The sequence below is a fragment of the Protopterus annectens genome, chromosome 3.part1 (genome assembly GCF_019279795.1).
Source record: "Protopterus annectens isolate FY-2018-M chromosome 3.part1, PAN1.0, whole genome shotgun sequence".
Lineage (NCBI taxonomy): Eukaryota > Metazoa > Chordata > Ceratodontiformes > Protopteridae > Protopterus > Protopterus annectens.
This window is the reverse complement of record NC_056732.1, coordinates 132,937,389-132,964,830: the sequence shown is the minus strand read 5'-3', so window position 1 is coordinate 132,964,830 and position 27,442 is coordinate 132,937,389. Positions and strand designations below refer to the sequence as shown.

The window sequence follows — 27,442 nt, the reverse complement described above, 5'->3', positions numbered from 1 at the left end:
GTCGGAACCATGTATGGAAATGAGCTTCATAAGGAAAACTGTTGGTGGAATATAGAAGTCCAAGACGTTATCAACGTAAAGAAGAAATACAGGAAAGTGGAGAATAGAAAAGACAGAACAGGCAAAGAATGGACACTAGTTGGCTATCAAACAGGCTAAGAGAATAGTCACAATAGAAAACCACAGGGCATCAGAGGGACTCTACCAGTTTCTGGAAAGTGCATCAGGAGATGGCTCAAAGAAACTCTGTCAGGTTGCTAGACAAAGACAAAAGGAAAAGAAGAAAGTCATTTGAAACTATTCATATGGGATGCCAGCAATAAACTGTTCACCATTCCACAAGACATCAAAGTCATATAGAAGGAGTGCTTTCTGCAGCTTCAGATGCTGTACTACTGCATATATAGCCTGCAATAAAAGAGGAAGGATAGCATGCCCTAGAAGAAGCAATAACAGCACTGAAGAAAATATAGTCAGGGAAAACAGCAATGTCAGATGAGGTCATGGCAGATATGATCTAGATGTTGAGTGAGTTGCTGAGAAATGGCTCCTAAAAGTACTCATAGCAGTATGGAGAGAAAGGTGTAGCCCAGTGACTGTATAATAAGCATAATATAGCCAGTGTATAAGAACAGAGGGGCAATTTTGGATAGTGTAGATTTATCAAACTCTTGTAACACTGGATTAAAGTGCTGGAGAGGGTGAATGATAAATGAATATATAGAGCAGTACAAAGTAAGACGAGAGATGAGCAGTCTGCATTCAGTTCAGGAGAGATCACAACTGATTTGATATAAAACAAACACAAAATTTACGAAATGCACCAAGCTGCTTTATTAAAGAGCTGAAACAGGCTCCAATGTACAAAGTGCTTTCTCCATCAAATTAATGGCTTCTTCAGAGTAAAGGAGCATCTAGTCACATGGTTTAAATGCACACTACATTTTTCTACTGACTAATCACAATTATTACACAATTACCCAACATAACAGCATACATGCAAATATATATGACATGGAAAGTTGCACTTATAAAAAATAATGAATAGTAAAATTATTAATCTCAAAAAATAAAAATATTGATAAATACTTTTTTACAATAATTTTATACCATATAAAATAAATATATATTAAATATATTTAAATGTTTCAGTAATATAATTGAATGCAATAAAATAAAATAAATGTAAGCCTTCCTAGACATCAAACAACCATTGCCCTTTGCTTCAATATGGGCCTAATAGAAATATGGTCGTTTAGTCCAGGGAAAATTGTAGCATTCAATAAAACCTGCCATTTGAATTCCAATAACTCAACTCTAGTGTTTTCATCACCACCTCTTTCACTTGTCAGTACCCTATCAACTACAAAAAATGTGAATTTCTTAAAGTTGCTACAAACCATGGAATGTACATATAAAGCATTATAAATATCTTTATTTTTTATGGCCCTAAGATGTTCCGCTATCCTTTCTCTTAACCTACGTATGGTTTTTCCCACATAAAAATCTGGACATGTTGTGCATGTTGCCAAACAGACAACCATCTTAGAATTGCAACAACATTTACCTGGGCACGGAATTGTTTTATTGTACCCGCATACCACCACATAGAGTCCATCATTGATATGATGAGCTGAGTGGACTGGTGGGCTAATGCACTGTACTGTAGTTGACAGGGTTCTGGGTTTGAAACTTGGCAGTGCTGAGTATTTTGGATGGGAGGATGGCATAATGGTTAAGGTGTTTATCTGGCAAACACAAGGTGCAGAGTTTGATTCTCATGTGGGATAACTGGCTAGGCTTAAAATGGTCCAGAAGGGGCAATTAGCCTAGTACTAACCTATGAACCTATATATCTACAGTGTCTGCAAAGCGGCTTGGTATTTCACAAGGTCCCAAGAAAGCTGAATTGGGCAGTTCTACAATGCTTCAAAGTCCCAGAAACACTGATAAAATTAGTGAAGACTATGTACAAGGACCCAATGATGTAAATGCAAACAGTATTCAGACTCACAGAAGGGTTCCTTGTGTGAGCGAGAATGCATCAGAGTTCAGTTATGAGCCCACTGTTGTTTGTACTGATGATGAGACTACATTAGCAACAGGTTGAAGGTGTGACATTCCCACTCTGGCCAAGTAATCAAGGAGCCTGAATCCTTACCACTGACACTGGAAAGGGATGTTCTCTTGGAATGTAAATGGATACACTCATTATTTCTAGATGTAGACATCTCTGCATCAGGCACAATTTCCCTTAAGAGAATACGGGGAACGCACTCAGACCAGGGTCTGGATCTCTCTATTTGTCTCAATACAGGTCTGCAATAAGATTCCCCACTGGTACAGCTGTTGCGTTAGGTGCTCAGATGAGTGTCCAAGCCAAGTCCTTCAGCACATTCTCTTTGAAACCAATGCTTCGTGTTTCTGCCCCAAGTAGCTGATACACACTCTTTGAGATTTAATTTTCTCACACACACACATACACACACACACACACACACACACACACAAACACACACACACACACACACACACACACACACACACACACACACACACACACACACACACACACACACACACACATATGAGAAAGGCTGTCACAGATTACTCGCTCTACCAACTTTGTCCAGGCTATAAGGTCATTTCACTGCCACCAGTCAGTTACTATAAGGCTCTTAAAAAGGTACCCAATTATAGTGAGTGAAGTTAATACTAATGCAAATGTTAATGTTGACCAAACAGGAAGGCTTTCAGGAGTGGCCAGAGTTATCACCAAATAAATATGTGCAAATACTCTCAAAACTTAAATATTTTCTAAAAATGAACAGCCACAATGAAAAGTTTGAATATATTTAATAATCGATAATAAAAGAACATGAAAATACTAAATTTCTATTTACAGTAAACACCAGAGGTTGAATCATAGAAAATATTAAAAATAACTCTGATGGAAAGTTTCACATAGTTATAGAAAAAACAGTATTTAGTTAATCTCACTATCTATTCGTGATTGACTAAAGGAATTCCTACTTACTGAATAGAGCAAGGTAAGATGAATGAGTGGTCCTTGTTGTCAGATCCAAGACAGAGAATACAGAATGTTGCTGAGACTTCAGTCTCCTCTAATATTAAAACATTATTTCTGTACGAAATGACATCACATACGTCTAGTCATCTGACTATGTTTCCCATGCTGTCACCAGACAGACAGAACAATGTATATGTGCCTATTTGAAGCCACAGTTGACACTCCCAAGTAGGCTGGGGGGGTCATCCTTTAATGGGGGGGGCCTGAAATAATGACTCAAATAAGTGGAACTGTTTCAGCTCTGATTAATAAGCACAAGATTTCCTTTATCACCACTTTTTTTCTTTAGACCAAGCAGATGTTAGAAAAATAATCATGAAAAATTGGGTAATTATTAGGGAAGATCATGAGTTGGCTAGCAAGTTAGGAGACAAGCCAACAATAATTTTCAGGAGCAGTAAAAGCTTAAAGGATTTCCTGGAAATGTCTGTTAATTCTTCTTCAGACAATCAAGATTTTACCATGAGAAGATGTGAGTTTTGTGGAGCCTGCCCCTATATAAAATGTACCCAGGCATTTGTTATCAATGGGAAGATGTATCAAATGCAAGATAATTATAACTGTAATACAAAAAGAATGGTATATGCAGCCCTGTGTGAGTCTTGCACCTCCTTTTATGTAGGCAGGATGGAAAGGGCATTAAAAGATAGGATAAGGGAACATGTGTATGCCATTTATAAAGCACAAGAAACAAATGCTTTGGCTAGGCACACTAAATTGCATCCTACACATTGTTTTTAACTCATTGTTTTGGAGTAGTTGATTGAAAATCCAAGGGTTAGTCCTTTGGGGTTGCATTTAGACAAAAAGGAACTGCTTTGGCAATTGAAATGTAATGCAAGTGTGAGTCCAGGCTTAAATCAGTTGATATCTGTTCAGCCAGTTTTAAAGCTCAAAGCTTTTCAGAGATGAGTGTTTTTACACACACACACACACACACACACACACACACACACACACACGTATATATATATATATATATATATATATATATATATGCATACATACATTTGTTAATAATTATTTTAATGGCTGTTTACTCAATTTTTTCATCTTTTTTAAGTATGCTTTTAAGTGGTTCTGTTAGTATTATGTGATGTATTTTGCAATGTATTTTACAATGCATTTTACAATGATTATAATTGTGCGTGGGCTGTTTAAATGTGAAACATTGGAAGTCACATGATGATGGGGTGTGTTTTAAATATGGCGGACTATTCAAGTGAATCTCATCTGATGAAGTTTGTTTATTACAATCGAAAGCGGTAATCGCCGTTGTTTTATTGAATAAAGTTGAATCAGTTGCCATTTCTGGGTTCTGTCGCTTTTTGTTGTGGATTTTACAGTTTGTGGCTGGTGTTTGTGAATTTCATAAAGCCAAAGATTCTAAAACATAAGGTTTACAAAGCAGTGACCCAATCAGTACTTTTATACCATTCAGAAACCTGAACAGTGAAGGCAGAGGAGTTGAGAAAGACAGAAGTGATGGAGATGAAATGTCTGAGATAGGTTGGGGAATACACACTGTGGGACGGACTATGAAATGATGACATTGACATCAGAAGTCAAAGTAGCTTTAATTTTAGAGGCAGTTAAACAGAACAGATTGCAGTGGTTGCGGGCACATGTGAAGGAAAAAAAGATGATTTGGAAGAGATAGGAAGAAGGCAAGAAGAAACAAAGACGTCCAGCAAAGAGATGACTGTAAAGTGTGACAGAAGACCTGCACCGGTCAGGCATGACTGTCAAAGAAGGTAGGAAAGTGACATTGAATAAAGAGAGGTGGTGATAGTTGATACGTCACCCTGATCCCATGTAGAAAATATGAAAAAAGGGAGGTGATGATGATGTTGATTTTCACTGATAGTAGGCCTAAATGATCTAAGCCAAGTAGAGACTGGAGCCACATTCTGCTAACGTACAGTAAAATGTGATTACCTTCTTTGTCTATTATGAATTATAATAATGCATGTATAGTAAAATGACCAGCTACATGAGCATAAAAGTGAATAAATGAACTGTAATTAAAATATAAGGCAAGCAATACAGTTACAGATTAAATATGCAGAGAGCTTGAAAAGTGAACATTGAAAATTAAATAATATTCAGTACAATATACAGGAATATTTCAAGAAAATCTCTACCTAGAAAAATAGCTACATACATCTAGCTGCCTCTGACTTGAAGATTATTATAAACTTACTATTGTAAACTTCTAAAAGATAACAGACTGAAATTGCAGATAGAAAACTTACAACACAATGGGCACTTCAATTTCTTCTAAGCAAAGACACAACAAAGACCAGTCTTAAATAATTATACACATTTCAGGTTGTCTGCTGTTTTCCCCAGGAGCAATTACATCATTTTCATTTATAGAAAGCACTGCATCGGCATATTTTAGGTGTTTGCATTCCCACAGAAAAAGTAACCAAAACAGTTATTCTACCTGGAATGTCTCAGGAACATTGCATTTACATACTAGGGACTACTTCATTTGAAGTGCACTTTAATTACATTAAATGACTCATTGACTTTCCTGTCTACAGCCTTGTGTGGCTTAGTCATATACAAGCATTTAAGGCATTTTTTCCAAGGCATCAACAATTATGCATCAAAAACATTCCCGTGCCCTTTCATATTCAAAAAGAGAAAATATCCCACTTCCCCATGCCGTAGGAAGCATATATTTTGCAGACCAAATTTGGTACTAGTAGAAAATAAAAAGGGGAGAAGAAAAACATACATAATATTCTTTAAATCAGTTTCCTTAGCCTGGCATAAACTCTGGCACAGCAATTCTCCCCCATCAGAACCTCAAGCACTTTGGAACCATTCCTCAGGAAATTAAGCTTAAAGCAAGTTTGCAGACCTTTGGTGCATTACCTTATTCTTAATTCTTTTTCTAGGTAGCCCATCTGCATTACCATTAGCAGTACCATTTCTGAGTTTGATAGCCATGTTGTAGAACTGCAAAGCTAAACTTCATCTATGAAGCTTTCCATTCTACCCGGAGGCTTTATGTAGCAATTTTAAAGGACTGCGGTCTGTAATCATAGTGATCCTTCTGACATACAGGTAGAGTTGTAACTTTTGCATAGCCTTGACCATGCCTAAATACACCTTCTCGTCTTATAATTCCTCTCTGGTTAGATGTCTGTAGTATAAGTACACAGTGGGATGGGTATCTTCAAATAACCCCCACCCCACTATATAGTTAGAAGCATCTACCTGTGCAATGAATTTTTGGCTATAAGCAGGCTTGGATAATACTGGGGGGGGAGGCTTTTAGACCCTCCTTGAGCTTTTCAAATGCCTACTTAGCGGGTGGAGTCCAGACAAACTTAACTGGTCTATTTTTCCTGGTAAGGTCTGTAATTGGAATAGCTATCACATTATAGTGGGCAAGAAACTTCTTATAGCACCCTGCTGTACCTAAGAATTCCCTCACCCAATTCTAGGTGATAGGGGTGGACTTTGCCTGAACAGCCTCAACCTTGGCAGATTCTGGCCTAATCTTTCCCCTACCCACTGACCCAGATAAGATATGTCTGCCATATCCACCTGACATCTGTAAGTCTTGATAGTCAGCTCTGCATTTTGTAGTCTGCCCAACACTTTCCTGACATGTTGCACAAGTTCCACCCAGGACCAACTATAGATGACAGTCATCCAGATAAGCAAGGATATAAACTCCTGTTTGGATATGATCTACCTGCCTCTTTGACATTTCTGGGACACTTTTCTTACTAAAGAGCATTTTTGCAAATTCATACAATCCAAATAGGATCAGAAATGCTGAATGGCTGCAGATATCAAAGGTACCTGCCAGTAACCTTTTTTGCAAGTCAGTAGTAGTTAGATACTTAGCTCAAACCAGCTGATTTAAGGTTTTATTTGTCCTGTACAGGGTAAGCATCTGCCCTTGTGTGACTATTCAGTTTTCTGTAGTCCATACTAGACCTAGTTTTGCCATTTTTTTTTGTGACACCAGCACCACTAGCAAGGCCCAAAGATTATCAGACTCCTCTAGTTGCGACATGTCATCTGGTTTCCCTCTCTCTCTCTCTCTCTCTCTCTCTCTCTGTCACAGTCTGAGTTTATATAACTCTTTCAAGCACCTTGTAAGGGGCTTGTTTGTTGGACTACCAGCATCCTTTGCCAACATGTTGATCCACCAGGTGGTCAAACCATTTACCTTTAAATATATCCATGAAATCCTGTAATACAGCTTGGATCTCCTGAACCAGACTAGAATTTAGATAGGTTGACCCCATTCATCCAGGTATCAGACCAAGCTTTTCCCAAGATGTTTTCCTCCAGATCAACCTCTGGTTTCTCCTTCTATTCACTGCAGATATTAAACAATAGAACCTCTCTGTCATGATAGAGCTCTATTATATTAATATGGTAGAGTCTGTTTTTCTGCGTTCTGGTTGGCAGCTCTACCATGTAGTTGATATCATTCATCTTTTTTACAATAGTGAAAAGGTCCTCAAAGGCTTCTTGCAGCTCTATGCGTCTAACAGGAATAAGCACCATTACCTTTTGTCCTATGGACTTCTCTTGCATCTGGCTGTCCTGTCATACCAAACTTGCTGCTGCTGTTGTACTTGTGCCATGTGTTCCTAGGCCATCCTTATGAGCTCCCTGAGTCTACTCAGATGTTTAGGAAGTACTTCAAAACAGACTTCTAGAGGAAATCACACTAACTCTTCCACTCATCACAAATTAAATCCAGGATCCTCCTTAATCTGTGACCATACAGCAGCTTAAAGGGCAAAATAACTGGAAATTTGTGTGGTACCTCCTTGTATACAAAGAGAAGATGCAGCAATTATTTGTCTCACTCCCTCTTAAACGGGCCTACAAATGCTTTCAGCATGGTCTTTAGTGTAAAGTTAAACTTTTTCACCAGACCATATGTCTGTGGATGGTAGGGGAAGTCTCCAGATGGTTTATCCCATAACACTCCAACAAACATGCCAGCAGGTCTGGCATACAGTTGGCACCTCTCTCCATCAGCATTTGTCTAAAGAAACTCACCCTACTGAAACTGTTTAGCAAGGCATTTGCTACCTTTATATGCTTCAATGGGAAACATTCACCACTTCTGGGCCTAGTGGCATAATCCACTAATACAAGGCCATATTTCTCACCTAAGAAACTTTGGGTACTCAAAGGTCACACAGTACCACAGCTACTCTTTAAAATGGTTTCTCAATAACGGGCAAAGCCATCAAAGCAGTCGTACCGACCATTTGATCCTGTTCACAGGTCATGCAGTTTTCTGTTATATCCTTTAAAATCCATGACCAATAAAAATTTCACATAAGCCATCTTATAGTATGCTTTATGCCCTTATGACCAGCAAAGGAAACATCATGGTGTATTGCTAGAAATGCCTGCCATTAGGTACTGAGTACTACCACCTACTGCATTAGCTCTCTTTCTTGCCAGCCTTCAGTGGTCCATTCCTTGTACAACAATCCTTTGTCACAATATATGGATCTGTTTGCTTTACATGTCAGGATCTTCCTTGGCTGCCTCCCCCAGGTCCATTTAAATAAGGTATTAGAGATTAGCCTGCCTCAGCTCCTCATTACTAACCCACTTTCCCTTCCAAGACAAATCTGGTATTGAGTGCCAGTGGTGTCTCAAGTTCTGTCTGACTACTATCACCTATGTCTGTCCTTAAAGTATCACCCTCTAAAGGAAGCCCAGCAGCTTTCCTCCTGCTGTGGTTCAGATTCTGGATCACTGTCATAGACACCAGATCCCCCTCTGATTAGTAGTTCATGATAAATAGGAGGTCAAGTGTGATTCCCACTAAGAGTCTGTTGTAAGGTATGTCGTAAACATCTGACTAGACTCTGGGAGCTCATTAGGATGGCTCAGGATGGCAGAGGCACAAAAAAGTTTGGTTTGACAGGACAGCTACATTATCAAACCTGGGTGGAGGGAAAGGCCCCAGACAAGATTACTGGTACTACCTTCCCCGCATGATTGTGTTCATGCCTGGCTGCTGCTATCAGGTGGCCCACTAACAGGGTACTGTATTCTCAAAGTAATTCCTAGTGAGATCAGTAGGGATGTTCTCAAACACAGTTGCCTGCTGACTCCCTTGTCCCCATTCCCAGTACAGATATCTCTGGCCAAAATTAGCTGAAAAGGTTTCCTACCCAAGCCCATAACTGGTGTGGACTGCACAGGCAAGTAGTGATCCTGAATGCCCACTGCAGGCTTGACTGTGATTATATCTCAGGCAGTACCCCTTTTAGTAAGAGCCTTCCACCCCTCTAACAGGATAGAATGCAGAGTTCCATGAGAGTTGAGTATAGCTGTTGCCTCCAGACAACCAACCTACTGCCAAAGTGCTAGTCATATTTAATGCTTTCTAAGACCTTCATTCTCTTGGCCTTAGTGGACACTGAGACTGTATATGGCCCATTTGTTTACATCTAAAACATGTAATCCCAAACACTAGGCGTGTATCAGAAACCATGGATTATTCCTTATCCTATTTAACCTGCAGGTGACTCCCCCATGCAGTGGCAACCTGGTAACTATCTAGAGGTCACTCTTTCCTATTTCCTCAACAGTGTTACACTCCTGGCCTGACAAGCAAATTCTCATGTCCTTAGGCAATGTACTAAGGGCTTGTTCCCTGACCAAAAGATCTGCAGGCATGTGAGATATGGTGACCTTACTTCCATTCACCATCTGTGAAAATAAGGGCTGATTTCTGCAATATATTTGGTCACACTTTCATCTGCTTTTCTTCTATATTTTCTGAATTTCTTACTGCACATTTCTGGGCACAGTTTAAAACATGCAAGACAAAATTCTTTAACTTTAGCACAATTTACATCACTAAGTTTAAAAATGCATGCATTGCTTTACCCATGATCAAGGGAGCTAAAAACCTCACTCGCAACGTTGGTCATTTTTATGGTAAATACACAACCTTTCAAATACCCTTATAAAACAATCCCCCACCCCCTGTTTATAGAGGAAAATGGTTTGTATTGATTTTGGTTTCTCTAGTGCATTTAGCTTTCACCTTCCCCATAAGCCAAATGTCTCTGGTGAAGGCTGATGCTGTTTCTCTTTTCTTTTGCTTCCAGATGATACATTATCTCTGCTGCTGCAATTTCCATGAATTTCATTTCCAATACAAGTCTCTGTAATTCCATTTAGGTGTTGATGTCCTTCTAGAATACAACATATTGTTCTTTGTCTGCCTCCTGCACACCAACAGCTCCTGCAGGGCTGTCTCAAGGCTGCCATCTTACGAGAAGCTAAGCTGATGCCATCTTGCCTTTTGACATGTTGGCCTGCTATATTCCTTTTGCTTTTCACTCTTTTGTCAGCTGTGCCACTGACATTTTAGCATAGTTGTCATAAAAGCTCATGTTTGCCTGTTTTCCTAAACTAAACTGACTAAAAATAAAATAACTGCTGTGCACAACCAAACCTTGCTATATTTTATCTTGTGGCTGAGGGATTATATACTGTACATACCCTCTGGTAACAAATCTGTTTCAGGCTGAATTAGTTAATCTCCACTATTCTCACCAACTACCCATTAAATATGTAATGCCTGGCATAGGTGTGGTTTGAATTAAATCAGTACCAAACAAATATGTGATAAATGGTAGCAAAGCTGGAGTCTTATTCCTACCAATGCCACTCAAAGTTTTAATAACTAATGGCACTGATGGTGTTTGAATCCAAGCCTGCAAACCAAATATGCAAGGAGTGATGCACTCCCTACCACCATATATGAAAAAAGTCCTAACTGGCACCAGAGAGATGGCTTCTTGAGTCACACAACTGGCACACAGTAGGTTACAATAAAAAAGAGAAAGTAGATACATGTCTAGCTCAGTAATCAATTTGCATAGTGCAACATGGCCCCAAGAGCATAAACAGAATATGGACTACTGTTCTAGGGATGAGATTTCAACACCTATTTCAAGACTTGGCTTCAAGCAAACCATCAACAGACATGAGTCTTTGACCTAGCACCCTCAGACCTGTTTCTCACCATTCTGTCTGTGAACCACAGGGTTTTCCAGTTCCCCTTTCCCATGGTAAATGCCTTTCACATAAGTTATTATTTCCACAAAAAACATAACTGGGGTAGGATGGCTGAGTTTTCCAATGGGCTACATTTTTTCATGCCATGGTAGTGCTACCATCACTCTGGATTTGGCCACAGACTTCAAGTTACCTGCTGCTTTTGATTAAAACAACTATGAAATTATACTTATTAATTTAGTAGGCCAAAATGATCTAGGCTAAGTAGAGATGGGTGTCACAGCTTATTAATCTACAGTAGTAAATGATAACCCCCTGTTTAGATAGTAAATAACAGTAATACATATATAGTAAAAGGCAATATACACGTTTAAAAGTAAATAAATGAACGTTGCTTAAGCAATAAGGCAACCAGTGCAGTTACAGATTAAATATAAAGATGAATGAGAAAGTGTACATGGAAAAATAAAATAACATTTAGTAAAACATGCTGGAATAGTTAAATAAAATCTCTATCTAAGAGATCTTTCTGCCTCTAGCTTAAAGAGTACTGATCCCTTCCTATTACAATCTCTTAGAAAATTAATGGCAGAAACTGCAGATAGAAAACTTACAGGGAAGTGACCACCTCAAAGTCTGCCATACAAAAACAAAACAGAACAAAAACCAGTTTCAAACATTTATACATATTTCAGATCCTCATCTGTTCTCCCCATGAACCATTATATCATTCCTTGTTGCAGAAAGTATTACATTCACTTATTTTATATGTTTGCTTTCCTACAACAAAAGTAACTAAACCAGTTCTTCTGCCTGTATGTTTCTCAGGAAGCATACATTTACATACTAAGAACTACTTCCTTTGAAGTGCTCTTTAACTACATTATATAATTTGTGTCTTTTCCAGTATCTACCCTTGTGTGGCTTAGTGATATGTATACGCTTATATCCTTTTTGAGAGATCACCAAAAAATACACATGGAAAGCATTTCATGTCCTTACATGTCCTTTTATACTGACAAAGAGAAAAGGTCACATTTTCCTAGACCATGGGAAACATACATTGTGCAGACTAAATGTGCTTCTATTAGGAAAGATACCAAACATCTTTAAATCAGCTATCTTTAGACTGGCAACAGCACTGACTCCACAGTAGCAGTGTTCTTCTTGGCCATTATTGCAGTACATCCTAAATGATACAGTGTAGGTTCTTCAGTCCATCTTCTGCTGGATTCAGCATTTTTGAAAACAAAAAAGTGGTTCTGCTCTGTAAACATTCTGACAGTTTTTGCAGCTGAAATGTAGACAGGGTATTTGCATTGGCAACTATGTATAAGACTAAAGGTAATATTTTCAGAAATGTAAAATCCAATCTATGTAATGCCTGCTTAGGCTCTTGGTTTAAGGATGATATTTTCATCAGATAGAATTGTACAAGGTACATATTTATGCAAAGTGCCTTTGTTATTGTCTTGCAATTTCCTCTGAAGAGTAATTTTGATGTTTTGATCACATATTACTGAATAAATTCTCCTCATTTATGTTTGAAATGTTATTTGACCTTGAGCTACTATTGTGAATACCTTTGGCTAAGATGGAGGCAGAGTGGCTACCTACACTGAGTGTGTTGTATGAATTTGAGTTATTGTGGTGGTTACTAACAACATTTTGGTTTGGATTTATTTAAGATGTATCTGTTTATTATGTACTTTGGAATACATTTTTTAACTATTATCTGTAGCAATGCTATACTATTTGACAAAATGACCTTATTCTGGCATAGTTTGCATATATGTCCCCATTATTACATTACTCTGGAACTGTTGATGAGACAACCTGCTTGTTCACTGTCTGCTTGACATTTCATTAGTGTTGTCACATCTTAGTCAGATAACCTTTTTCAGTTGTTGTGGAACAGGAACTGAATGTGAGGATTGTAAATTATTGATGTTCAGTATTCAGCTTGGCTGTCCTGTTGCTCTGGCTGTGGCCCTGATTGAGGTTGTATCTATGTATTTCTTTCAGTACTAACAGCAGGGAGGAGAATGATGTCTGTGTTGTATTCAAGGGATTGACGAGACTGCAACACACCAAGACTTGTAGATTTGGAAATATTGTTGCTCTACTTCTTTTTGTTTATGTGCATTTTTATTTCAGCTACTAGTCTGTGGTAGTAGTATAATTATTTCAGCTTTATTTCTTGTTATTATTTGTCATTAATATCAAGTTAATTGTAGTAGTGTTCAATACATAAGCAGTTCAATGAACATGGACATTAATAACAAAATATTTTTTCATTGGCTAAGTGAAATCATGTAATGCAGTAATATGTCTCAGTATACTACTGTTTTAAAAAAATCTCTTATTTTAGGCATTGTCATGCCTTACTTGAAATTTACTGGTGCTAAAAGGAAAACTCCACCTTAGACAACTGGATAGGAGACCATAAATTTACCCTGGGGTGTCACCTATGTCCTTCATGGATAAGGACAGTCAATGCTGATCATAGACTCATGCTGCAAATATTGACTATGCAACTTGTTCAATAAGTGAACAAGGGTATAACATGGCTAGGCTTATAAAGGCCCTAGGGCCAATAGCATAGTAACCTCCTATGAACCTATGAGAATTAAAAAAAAATCTATTTTTCATTCTGTCATTGTTTTCTGAGATATTTTAACACATCAAAATAACTATGGGTGCTTCTTGCAGAATTTTAATATGTTTTCCATAAACATAAGTGATCTTGTTTTTCTTCAAGCCATTCTATTTACCATAATTATTTCAAGTCTTCTTTATATGAGTCATGCAATAAATAAGGTGGTGTATTCCCATACCTTTGACATATAATGAGATTAGTGTCAGTCACTGTCATTTTATACATGCTCTGTAACAGGACTGCTTCTTTTATTTCTTGAGTGATCCAAATTTTTGTACTTCTCAGAGCTTGTTTTACAGTATGTTAATAGCTAATGGTTATACAACTGCAACTAAAAAGTAGATAAATTGCAGGCCTTTGTTCAGCTTGTCATTTTGTAGTCCAAGAAGAATGGACGGTCCCTTCCCTCCACACTTTTCCCAGGTATCAAAACTGTCACTGCTCTGAAGGATCCTTGCAGTTTCTTCTATAAGTGACAGCTGATACTGGAAAGGAAAGGATTTGAAAGTAATTCTGTTCTCCAGTGCTAGCATTGGATAGATTTTCATTTTCATTCATTCATTCATTCATTCATTCATTCATTCATTCATTCATTCATTCATTCACTTATTTATATAGCTAAGAGATTCATCTGCAAATTATGTAAGAAGTTAAACTAAATGGGTGGTCTTTCCCTTCCTTTGATTCCAAGGCAAGGAAATGAAAGATTTATAAACTACAATCAGGTTCCTGGTAGTCTACACAATACTGGAAGCATATTATAAGGAGAAAAGTATCCTAAGTGTTGAGTTAAACTTTGGAAGAAGGTGGAGTTCTCCTTTGCTTTATACAGAGCTTTTCTTGTTTTCTGGTGAACTGACTTTATTTAATGTAACTTTTGCAAAATGAGCAATTTGGATGTTTTGTATTATCTGGATATCTATGCAGTCTGTTTTGACAGTAGTACATCCTGATTCTCAAATCAAAGGTTAGTCCATTAAAATGCATTAATTCTTATTTTGGTTTGATACTTATTTATTTATTAATAAATATGGGAAAGTAACTTTTTTTTATTTTAACATTCTTTATTGTAGTGCATTTTAAGTTTATAGTACTTCTGCACTTAATTTGTCTCATAGTATAATATAATGTAATATGCTACACAGGAGAGACAGAAGTGGATCAGCTGGGTAAGAAAAAGGCTGTCTTAGTAGATGGTGTTATACTCAATGGTCCGATTCTCAATTCTAAAGCTGGAGAACAGTTTGTTGAAGAGGCATTCCCAATCATCATGGAGGAGGCTATAAGAAAAGCTACAGATGTTAATGAAAAGGTATGTCTATACTTACCATGAGTTTTTGGACAGATATGCATTTGTAGCCTTCAGATTATGTATTTTTGAGAGAAGTGATAGATATGTGGAGATTAGCTAAATAAAAAAAATTAAAGCAGTTTTTCTTACAATGAAACCATGTTAAAACCTTAATTTGAGAAGAATCATAGTCTGGTGTAAGATCTGTTGTACTCATGATTCTGTTGAAATTTTGTTTAAAATGTTAACTTTTCCTGGGTTTCAGTACAAATATTCTTTCAAGGTAAAATGCCTTTTGCATCACAGAATGTTGTGCCACACGCCTTACAGTAAGAGATGTAAGAAACGGATTTGACCTCCATATTCTCTTACTCCTCTGGCAAAGTTTTGTGGCAGGAAAACTACTGATATAAGGCTAAGTATTGTGTAGGAGTAGACATTACCTTGTATTGAGATTTTATTTATCCTGACTCCCCCTTAAATAATGGTAATATATCCTGTCCAAACCTATGACTGCATCATTTTCCTTTGACTAACTTGTTTAAGTCAGTAGCTATTTGATAATAATGCATTAAGACCTCTTGGCCTGTGAGAAAATCTACAATAATTTAGAATATTGAGCTGACTTAGATAGAACACAAGTGACAAACTTTCTGTTTAGAGGAAGAAGATCCTTAAAAAGTAAAAGATGGATGAGAGTAATAAACATTTCCAGATGATCTGGAACAAAGTAGGTATGTCCTTTCTAGTTACTGATGTTCAAATTCTCTGTCTTGGAGAGTCAGGCATTGAAGACTTTTTTGACGGTTACCACTCTAGACTCATACTAAACATTCCAAGGTCATTTAACAAGGCCACTATTATAACATATTTTAATGGATTAAGTGAAATAATGTGTTACTAAGATCTAAATGGTTGGATAAGAACAGTGTCCTTTTGTTACAAGCAACAACATTTTTGGCACATTAATGCTACATTACCTCAAGCTCTGACCTCTGTACTGGTGCTGAGCAGTGGTCAAATCAGAACTGAACTTCAAAGCACAGTAAATAGTAGTATCAAATCATCTGGATATACCATACAGAGAAACTTGGCATATATTAATTCTTCTTTTTGTTACAAACTGGGAAATATTAAAAAATCATGTTCCATCACTGAAGTGACATTGGCAGGTTTCCACAATTTTTATATTCTATGATTGCAAAATCTAAAAAAATATATATTTCAAAGACAAGAAATCTAGTTCTTAGTCCTATAATTAATGCTAATGCTGTAAAGAAAAAAATATCGGACCCTCCTGGAACACATTTTAAAAGTTCCCAGCCTCCAGCACAAAGGCAATGCCCACTCATTCTCTACTCACACATACTGCAAATCCACACAGCTAACCTTAGATCACTAGGGAAGCAGCCCGAAGCCCATAAGGTCCATTAAGTTTGCTTTGACACACAGAAAAGCCTTAGTTATAGGTTACTCTATAGTTAGGCGTACAGACTCCATACTCATCTGAATGGACAAGTACAGGGTTACTGTAATCTGTTTACCAGGTTGTGTGTTATCACAAGAGCCCAAAAGGCAATTAAACCATACAAATATGACACAAGTATGACTGTGGCTTAGTGGTGGTCCATGTAGGAGTGAATGACCTGAGGTACTGCACCATGAGGGACATGCAGAGAGACATGGCGAAACTTACCATGAATGTTTTATAGGCAAGAAAAACACTCTGCCTGAGTAATGTCTTGCCTTCACCAAGATTAATTCCTAAATACTAAGGCAAGTTAGTTAGCGTTTAACACTAGACTAAGTATTTGGTATCGTTCAAAGGACTTCCATTATATGTCAGTGTGGGATGCAATGGTAGATAAGACATTTTTTGTAAGAGATAGCTTACACCTCTAATACTCTTCCTCATACTGCCTAAAGTCTTTGCTGCCTCATAGTGCTATTTTAGGCAGAGCCCACAACTTGGCATTCATACATAACAAATTATAACTCAAATTCAGACAACATCATGGTGGCAGTACTTAATGCTAGGAGTCTAACTAGAACACCTGAACTTGAGACCCTCTTTCAACTCACTCACATTCACATTTCTGTAGTTGCTGAGAGACTGTTTCAAACAAAGCAGTGACAGCATTCCCTGTATACCAAGGTTTAGAGTACTGGTTAATGGGGTGGGGGTATCTGGCAGAAACACCATCACCTTATATCAAATTACCTATTACCTTATTACTTCACTGCTAACCACAGATCCCAATTAATATCCACAATGAGCATAGACATTACCTTAATACCACTGAGGGTGTTAAATATCAAACCAAATACTTTATTGTTAAGGGTTTCCCATCACCCAAAGATTAATTGGCACAATTACACCTATAAAATGGATATGTTCAGTGTTTCTAGATTTTTGTTAAAACCAATACATTGGGGCAAATTGAATATGTACCCACTAGAGTCTAATATTCCTGACCTGGTCTTTACCAACCTAGCCCACTGCCTGTACTATCCCATACTGCCTTATCCCTAGGGAAATATGAGTACAAATCAGTCATATTCACTGTTAGGCCTAATGGTTACAGCCCATCACTAGATTAGACCATATTTAGGGATTTATCCAGAGCAAACCTACTTCAACTTGTAGAAGACCTGTTTGAAATTCCCAGCAATCATTTGCAAATGGACCCAACAGAGAGGGCAGCCACATTCACCTCTGAGATTTACTAGCATCTAAATAGCTGCATATAGAAGAGTCAGTACCTGTCCACCCTAAATATAACGGTAAATTCAGGAATAAACCTCTCTTGTGGAACTAATAAATATGTTAACAAAAGAAAGAAAATTATTTAAAGTTGTAGGAAATCCCTATCCCCTATGTTAGGACCACACTGAGACATGCTTGCAAACAACAATAGAGTACTATTAAAAAATGTAAGTCAGAAAATTATTGAATGTCCAACAATGCTTTGAAATCATATAAAATAACATTGCATATTCCAGTCCCAAGGATCCAGCCAGTATATTAACAGACACACTTACTAACTTTTCTCTACTTAACCACATCGATAACCCTGTGTCTGTGAAAATTTAGTTTCCCCTGAAGTTGACAAGAAAAAGTCATAGAATCCCTGCTAATGGCTAAAAATAATGGTTACAGTGGATCAGACTAAATATCTGGCTACATTCTCATCAGTGCTAAGTATGCACTATCTTAGTCTCTACTTGAACTATTCAACCTCAGCCTATGTACAAGGCTTGTGCCTGATGTATGGAGACCAGTCATTGTGGCTCCCTTAAATAAGGGTGGCCCCTCAACAGACCTAGGTAGTAACTACATCAGCCTTACCAATCTTGACATGCAAAATCATGAAACATATCACAGCAAGACTCACTTCTGCAGACATAGGTAACTTAATTGCTCAAGACCCTAATCAGTATGTTATTTTGAAGGTAGGTCTTTTTTCCCAAGCCTAGCAAGTTTCTTTGAAAATGTTACAGAGGCTGAGGACAATGGTCATCAGTGCACGTTGCTTATCTTGACCTGGCCAATGCTTCTGAGACTATTTCCCTGCCTGCTGGTATTATGAAAAAATAGATACATTTAATTTAAACCCCTGTGCAATCCACTGGATTACAAATTAGTTATCCAATAAATGCCAGGTTGTGAAAGTTGCTGTACTCTCTCCAGACATAAAACTGTAACTAGTGGGATATCATGATGATCACTGCTGAGCCCAATCTTGTTTTGCATTTGTTTTGTAGACAGCCAGCTCAATATCTCAGAAATAAATGTCACTGATCAAATTTGCTGATGACTGCAAGCTATGCATTGTCATCTGCTTATCCACCGATAGTAAGCAGTTCTATTAAGGGATAAAATATGCATATACCTGGTGTACTGAAAACAGTCTCAAGCTATAAATACAAGAACGTCCAGTGTAGTAGAACTGAGCAACAAAGCTCTGCCCACCTCATATGTTATAAATGGTACTCCTTTTTCAGTCAACTATAGTAATAAAAAACCTGGGTACTTATGTGGACAATTGTCGCTCTGTCTCTTTCTCTCTCTCTACTAGGTTAACATGTTTCTACCATAGTCAAGAAATTCTTCTATCTGGCCCAATTAATTTCAAAGCAAATTCAATATTCAGAGATATTATCCTACTGCTGTACTCTTCCCCTTATCATACCCATCACTGAAAACAATATCCCCTTTAGTATATATTAATCAAAGCATATCACTCAGCTGGAAAGTAGCCAAAGATATCTATCAAAGAAAATGAAAGGTCTTAAATTCATCAACTATCCTGATAGATTAGCTTGACTCTTCTTATACTCAGTAGCCTACAGGATGCTCTGAGGTTATCTGTTTACTGTTTTTTTGAGACATGAAAGATCCATTTCCATTTCACTTGCTATTTCTTTGCAAAACTAGTGGCTGTACAAACACCTGCACTGCAGAACTAAACTAACACCATCTGTGACTGAAATACATTCAGAGTGCAAACTCATTTAAAATATAGTTATAACTTCACCTATCCAATCAATGTGGATAAATGCCACTGTTATCTTCAACTTGTCATATCATCAAACCATTTCTCTTCATTTAGAATACTATGCCCCACAGCCAGTCTTCACCAATACCTGAACAGTTTTACTAGCGTCTCTCAGTCCTATACATAGTTTCGTGACACTGCTCAATCCCCATCTCTATACTTCTAATATAAACTTTATAATAGCCATATATGTGAGGATATTGGATATTATTACCTGTGCTAGCATGGCTGGCTGAAATTTTGTAAATAATTTTAAATAATTGTAAATTATCTTTGTTACATATGCCAGCATGACTAGCTATAATTTTGTAAATAAGTTTATGTCTTTTGATTATCACTCCACTTTATATGAGATGTTTGAATTTCAAACAGTGTTCTTCTGGCTGACCAAATGTTCATGTTCTTTGTAAAGAGAATTCTGAATGCAGGCTATGCTAAAGTCAGTTGACCTAGATGTGATGTCATTGTGTGCCAGGGCTGGGAGAATAGAATCTTCACTGCAGCTGTTTGTTTACTTTTCAAAGTCTGATATGAGAAAAGTAGCTTCCTATTACTTTTGAAAAAGATCTGATAGAAAAGCAGGTTCTGAGCCAATTGTTCATTTATTGTTCAGTAGTTGTCTTCCAGGGTTGTTCAGCAGTAGTAGTCCAGTTATTTTCAGGAGAGTAATTGTTCCACTCATTGAGGACAGACAACAACCTGCAGTGTGAACATATTTTCTCATCTTACCTTGCAGAAATAATAGTATAATCTTGTCCTGCTAAAGTATTTAGTTGAGATAGGGACAGTTACTCTTCAGATAGTCAGGGAACTACAGCTAGATAGTTATAGGTTTTCTAAAATCATTGTGAGAGCTATCATAGGTTCATAGGTTCATAGACTGGTACTAAGCTAACTGCCCTCGCGAGCCATTTTAAGCCTAGCCAATTATCCCTTGTGAGACTCAAACTATGCACATTGTGTTTGTAAGGCAAACACCTTAGCCATTAGGCCAACCTCCCAACCCAATCCTACAGTATTACCTCCTGGAAGTGAGAGGAAAGTCCAAATGAACAGTCAACGGAGTGTAAACACACGAAGATTTATTAAATCCACTTCAGACTTGGTACGTGCTTTCATTCTGACAAGTATAGGATTTTATCAAAACCAAGGTCCCTGCCAACTTGCAACAGTTAAATAGCACTGACATTAATTAAACAATCAAGAATTAAAGTGATATCCATAAAAAACAGCCTTAAACAAGCCCATAAGACCCAATGTAAACTAATAAAAATACATAGAAGTAAAACACTAAGTGCATGATTGTCAACACTTAATAAAACTATCTCAATAGGAATTAAACTGTATATAAAAATATGTTATAAAATGGATGGCCTGTCTCTTAAAATTGGCATTAAAGATATGTGTTCATTCATTCCTGGGGGACTGTTGGCATTGAGTATTAGTTGCCACCTAAACTCACTTCCGCCCCTAATATTTTTCTTAATAATCTTTTTTACAATCTTAGTAAGGACGAAGCATTACTTTTGAGGAAATTTAGAGAAACTGACAACATCAGAATAATGAAGCCTGATAAAGGGACTGGCATGGTTCTGGTAGAGAAGAATGACTATGTGAATGACATAGCTAGCATGCTATATGACAACGATAAATACAAAAATATATCTAGGAATGAAATAAATATTGCACATAGGAAATTACTGCTGTTTTTGGAAGACAGTTTGCTTCAGGGGGTAATTAATGAAGAACTTAATTTTTTATATAACTATGATCCTTTTATCCCCACAGTCTTCAGTATCTCCAAGGTACACAGAAATGTGTACCACCCCCCTTACCAACTTATAGTAGCTGCACACAATGGTTCGACTTACTCATTTGGAGTACTTGTAGACCGTTTACTCAAGGATACACTTTGTCCTATTACCCATGTTTAACTTATTCATGGGACTTTTTATCAAGGATTAGGCAAGAATTCTTTGGTGAAACAACAGGGTTTTCCACCATAGATGTGGTTGACTTATTTAGTTCCATTCCACATGATATTGGGTTGGAACTTTTTTCAGAAGCCCTTTTGGAATATATGACACTTTATGGGGCTCTTATGAATTTTGTCATGGATGTTATGGAGATCATACTTCACAACAACTATATTGGTTTTGAAAATGAGTTTTTCAAACAGTCAAAAGGGGGTTGTGATGGGAACGAGCTGTGCCCCCATATTTGCTAATTTAGTGATGGCATCATGGGAAAAGAGATACTTTTTTGACTCCGGATTTGAAAGTGAATGGTTGACATATTTGCATTATTTGGATGACATCTTTGTCCTCTGGAAGTGTGAGAGGGCAGTTGTGGACAATTTTAGTCATTACATTAACAACATTTGTGGCTATTTTAAGTTTACTCACAATTTCTGTACTGATATCATAGATTACCTTGATGTGACCATCACTGGAGACATCAGTTAGTATAAGTTTACTTCCAAAGTGTTTCATAAGCCCACCTATTCAAACAGTTTTTTGGCTTATGATCGTAACCATCCACATTTTGTAAAGAAGATCATCATAAGGGGGCAGATGATCAGAGGTGCTAGAATGTGTTCCATGCTCTCTGATTTTAAGATTGAGTTTGGTAAGCCTATTACCATGTTTGTGGCCAGGGGCTACACTTAAAAATGGGCTCAAGAGATTCGTATGGAAGTCCTAGAAGGTTGGGGCACAAGGTTTGCCCCCTTGCTAGGACAAAGTTTTGTTAACAACTAAGGGGTAAGAACAAATAATCAAAATGCTTCTCACTCTATGGTCACTTATTTTGGTTCTTTTGCCCAGAAGGTTAGAGGCATTTTGACAAAAAAGTGGGTGATACCAGAATACAATTGTGAAGTGTATAGTAAATTGGGCAATAAGCCACTTTTCACTCACAATGTAGGGCATAATTTGAAGTTCTTATTTGAACATCCATTTACTACTCACACTAAGGGGACAAGGAGCTGTAGTTCCTGTAAATATTGTTCCTTTGTTTTGAAAGCAACAGACAACTTGATAGGTAATACCCTTCAGACAGTTAATTTAGTGGGAGGAAACTGTGACAGTATAGGGTTAGTATATGTTTGTGTTTGTCAGGGTTGTAACGGGTTTTATGTAGGTAAAACAGAAAGGTCTCTACGTAAAAGAATTTATGAACACCTTTATGCTATAGAAACTCATAACAGTAACAATGCCCTATACAAACATACACTTTCTTGTGATGGCTACAATGGTTTTAAGTTTAGTATTCTGGAGATTATTAAGAAACATATTAGGGATGGAAATTGGTCTAATGAAATTAGTAAGAGTGAGTTTAGGTGGCAACTAATACTCAATGCCAACAGCCCCGAGGAATGAATGAACACATAGCTTTGATGCCGATTTAAGAGACAGGCCATCCATTTTATAACATATTTTTGTATAGAGTTAAATTCCTATTGAGATAGTGTTGACAACCATACACTTAGTGTTTTACTTGTATATATTTTTATTAGTTTACATTGGGTCTTATGGGCTTGTTTAAGGCTGTTTTTTATGGATATCACTTTAATTCTTGATTGTTTAATTAATGTCAGTGCTATTTAACTGTTGCAAGTTGGCAGGCACTTTGATTTTGATAAATTCCTATACTTGTCAGGACGAAAGCACTTACCAAGTCTGAAGTGTATTTAAACTGAGTTGGAAGTGGATTTAATAAATCTTCGTGTATTTGCACTCCATTTACTGTTCATTTGGACTTTCCTCTTGTTTCCAGGAGGTGGTTTTGTGTTTTCTCTTGGTTGTATTCCACCCAAGTTATGTTACTATGTATCCCACAGTATTATTTTCATATTTCCTGTGTGTGAAACTCTGATGTTAATTGGAAACAGTTATTCAGTATTTACATGGTTTAAATCCTTAAATGTTTTACTACCTCTCATTGTGGCTGGTTATTTAGTTAACATGTTTAATAACTTGAGAGTGTTTATGCTTATTTTGATAACACCAGGACTACTCTGAAGAGTCTTACTCCTTGGGATACATGCTACCGTTTGTTTCAATATCTATTTTACTCAATATAATTGTACATCCCTCTTGAAGGGTATTGTGGTATTTGACTTGTGGCAGTCATTACCTTGTAATTTGGGAAAGGAAACACAGCATGTACATTTGTGTCAGTCTTTCCCAAGAGGGTGTGTATGTGTGAATATCAGACAGTTAAGTGAGTGTGTCAGTTACCTAGAACTGGGACACAGTGTTTTGCAGTGGTTAGTGTAGAGACTCATTTGGGGACCTGGAGTAAAGCATATAGTCCAGTCCCAGGTTTGGAGCCTGTTCCCAGTGTACTCTTAGGGGGAATTGTGTATTCTATCCCTGCATTTAGTGACACTCTCTTACTGGAGACAGTGGTAAGGATTGAGACTCCTTAGTTCCTGCTCTGGGGTAAAGGGGGTTCATCACATATTGGTGGCAGTGGTGAGATTTTAATTGAGCTTTAGTAGCCTCTGCATAGTTGTCACAGAGGTGTGCACTCTCGACAGCCACAACATAAACATACAGGGTTTCATTGTCACAACAGTTTTATTAATTTTTAGTCAGGTTGTTCAGGAACAACAGACAAAGATGTCAGAGGATTATAACAAGCTGACAAAGAGCCAGTTGGCAAAGGTGTGCAAAGTCAAAGGACTGGTGCATGCTAACTTGACTAAGGAAGCAAAAATCTCAGCCTTATTCACAGCCACAGAGCGGACCAGCAGCTCAGAGGATATCCTGTTTGGCATTAAGGATATGCAGCCTTCTGAGACAAGACAGTTCACCTTTTCTTCAGAGGACTTAAAAATTCATTTGGATTTAAAGAGACTTGAACTGGAGACCAAAGAGAGGCTGCAACGCTTGGAGGCTGAGGTGAGCAAGAAGCAGCGTCAGCATGAAAAGGAACTGGGGTCCAGGCATTTAGAGATGGAAGATGAAGAAAATGAGAGGCAGAGACAGCATGAAAAGCAGCTTCTACACCCTTCAACATGGTCATGTAGTAATGGGGAAATGAATGACTGAAACCCAGAAGCCATAAAGGTTAGTAAATTTTTGTCTCAGTACACGGAGGAAGATGATTTTGATAGATTTATTTATATATTTGAGAGGGTACATTAACAGTATAATGTTGACTAAGGGCTCTGGGAATGGTTTCTGACTCCCTTAATCCATTGGAGAGCTGTTAATACAATTGCTAAACTATCTGATATTGATTGTTTGAATTATGATAGTGTAAAACAATGTTTACTTGATTGTTTTAAATTAACCCCCAAAATGTACAGAAAAAAAATGTTGTGAACATAGATGCAAGGCAGATGAAAGTGTATGTGATTACATTGCTGATTTAAGTACTTACTTTCCCAGGTGGGTGGGTGGGTGTCAGGTCTCCACTTTTAAAGAAGCTGCAGACCTTTTGGTGAAGGAACAGGCTCTCAGCACTTTGCCTGAGGGCATGAGTATCTGGCTGGCAGACTGAGAGTGTAACTCTGCAAATGAGTTGAAAAGGGGATCTCTATGTGGCAAGCAGGGCACCACTACATAAGAAAGGGATACCAAGTGCTACACATGGACAAAAGAGAACCAATGTGGAACAGCCTAAATCATTCCAACAGAGTTCACCAGCAACAGGGGAAGCCACTACTTCAAGTGCACAGCCAGGATCAGGGATTAGATGTTTCAAATGTAATCAGAGTGGCCATGTAGCATACAAATATCCACTGAAGGAAGGGGAGAAACAAAAGATGAGGGAGTCAGCAAGTGGGAATGTTAGAATGTCAGTGGTCAGTTGCCTGGAAACAATGGAGGTGCCAAACTATAACCAAAATTTGTATCTTCTCTTAGTGGAATGATTGACAGGCCATTGGTAAGTGAGACACAGCTTCTGATATAACCATTGTGAGGCCTGCAGTGGTTAAGGAGAATCAGTACTTGCTTGGGCAGTCCACACCAGTGAGAGCTCTGGGTTGAACCCCATTCCAAATACCTTTGGACAGTGTTCATCTTGACCAGGATAGTGGAAAAATGAACAAACATGTATGTGTGTTTGAGGATATCCCTGCAGATGTGTTAGCAGGGAATTATTTTGATAATGTAGTACCTTGTAGGTATGCAATTATAAGCAGTCATGCTTGGAGACAGGCATGTATATCTGGTAGCCTGGGGGGACCCAGACTGATCCTATGCCTGAAGCTGGGGCTGGTGATATGATTACATCAGGGAGGGAGCCACCTTGTAGCAGTGAGCCCAAAAATGAACCACAGCTGCTGATAGGTACTGGTATTCCCATGGACATGGTGACTGCAAGGACAGAGCTGAGTGGTAGTACTCAGGCTGACAGTGAGGCACCACTGTCAGAAGGTACTAGGCTTCCTGTGGAAAGGAAACTGGGAGAGGTTACAAAGACAGAGTTGAGACAGCTTTTCGATCATACTTTACAAGGCTTGGGAGAGGTAGCTAAGGAGGCCCCTGAGTCTGTATACTGGAACAAAGGGTTACTGTACAGAGAATGGACCCCTGAGGGAGCGAAAGAGGGTGATGGCATTTGGTAGTGCCCAGAGACTACCATCTGGCACTTCTAGGCATAGCCCATGACATTCTTTTTGCAGGCCATATGGGCATAAAGCATACTAAGAGACTCATTATGCAGAACTTTTATTAGCCTGGGATTGCAAAGGATGTAACAGGGTACTGCAGGACCTGTGAGCAGTGCAAAAAGGTAGGCAGGAGGCAGGGACATAAGTTGTACCATGTTAACATGATGGAACCATATTATGATAGGGAGGCCCTGGCGTTGAGTATTTGCAGTGAATGGCAGGAGGAGTCTGAGGGGGGATCTGGTGAATGATCTTCTCAGTGATGCTCAGAATGACACTTCTGTGGGAGAGGAAGGAACACCTCATCTGCTATCCCCTATTTTTGGGAGCATGTTCACTGGGAAACCTGGTTGCACCCATCTAGTGTAGCACCATGTGGATACAAGACCCCAAAGGCCTATTAAGCAAGCTCCATATAGGGTGCCTGAGTGAGTCAAACAGACTTTGAAGGAGGAGATAAAGGAGATGTTGGGGCTGGGGGTAATGCAGGAATCCAGTAGTCCGTGGGCTTCCCTAGTAGTGTCGGTACCAAAGAAAGATGGTAGTGTAAGATTCTGCATATTCTACAGAAAATTAAACAATTATACAGAGTCAGATGCATACCCCATGCCTAGAACAGATGAAGCTTTAGAACAGATGGGTGAGGCTAAGTATCTGACCAACAGTAATCTGACCAAGGGATACTGGCAGGTGCCCTTGACTCCCATTACTAGAGAGAGAGGTCAGCTTTTGTCACACATTTTGGATTATATGAGTTCACAAGGATGTCCAGGATGAAGAATGCCCAGCAACCTTCCAGAGCTTAGTAGATCATACCTCAGTAGGAGCAGAACATTATGATCTTATTTATTATTATAATATTATTATCAGTGTAACAATCTTGCCACATTATTATGCCTTTCAGTATACAGTCCCCCTGCTATAAGAGAGTCGCAACCAGCAATAAGGTGTGTGACTGTTTCCAATTTGGTTACACAAAACCTACATATATCTGTTTCCCCACATGTTCAATAGACTTAGTAAACCAACATGCACGTAGCCCACTATCTTGGGCTGCCAATATTAACCTTTCATTTCTTGATGTAAATTCACCTCTCCTTAACTATTCCTGCATTCGCTCTTGATCAACATGAGGCTCTTCCAGAAGTTTTCTATACTTGCAACTATATTT

The 27,442-nt window shown here is 38.1% G+C and overlaps 1 protein-coding gene across 3 annotated transcripts in view; it reads left to right on the top strand.

Annotated features, from left to right (window-relative positions):
* The window catches only part of GADL1 (glutamate decarboxylase like 1), a 1,864,133-nt gene that overhangs the window by 247,845 nt on the left and 1,588,846 nt on the right, over nt 1-27,442 (top strand). For all 3 annotated transcript variants that reach the window (XM_044066666.1, XM_044066664.1, XM_044066665.1), the window contains one exon: nt 14,939-15,105. In XM_044066666.1, coding sequence (XP_043922601.1) covers nt 14,939-15,105 — 167 coding nt within the window. The remainder of the gene's footprint in view (nt 1-14,938; nt 15,106-27,442) is intronic.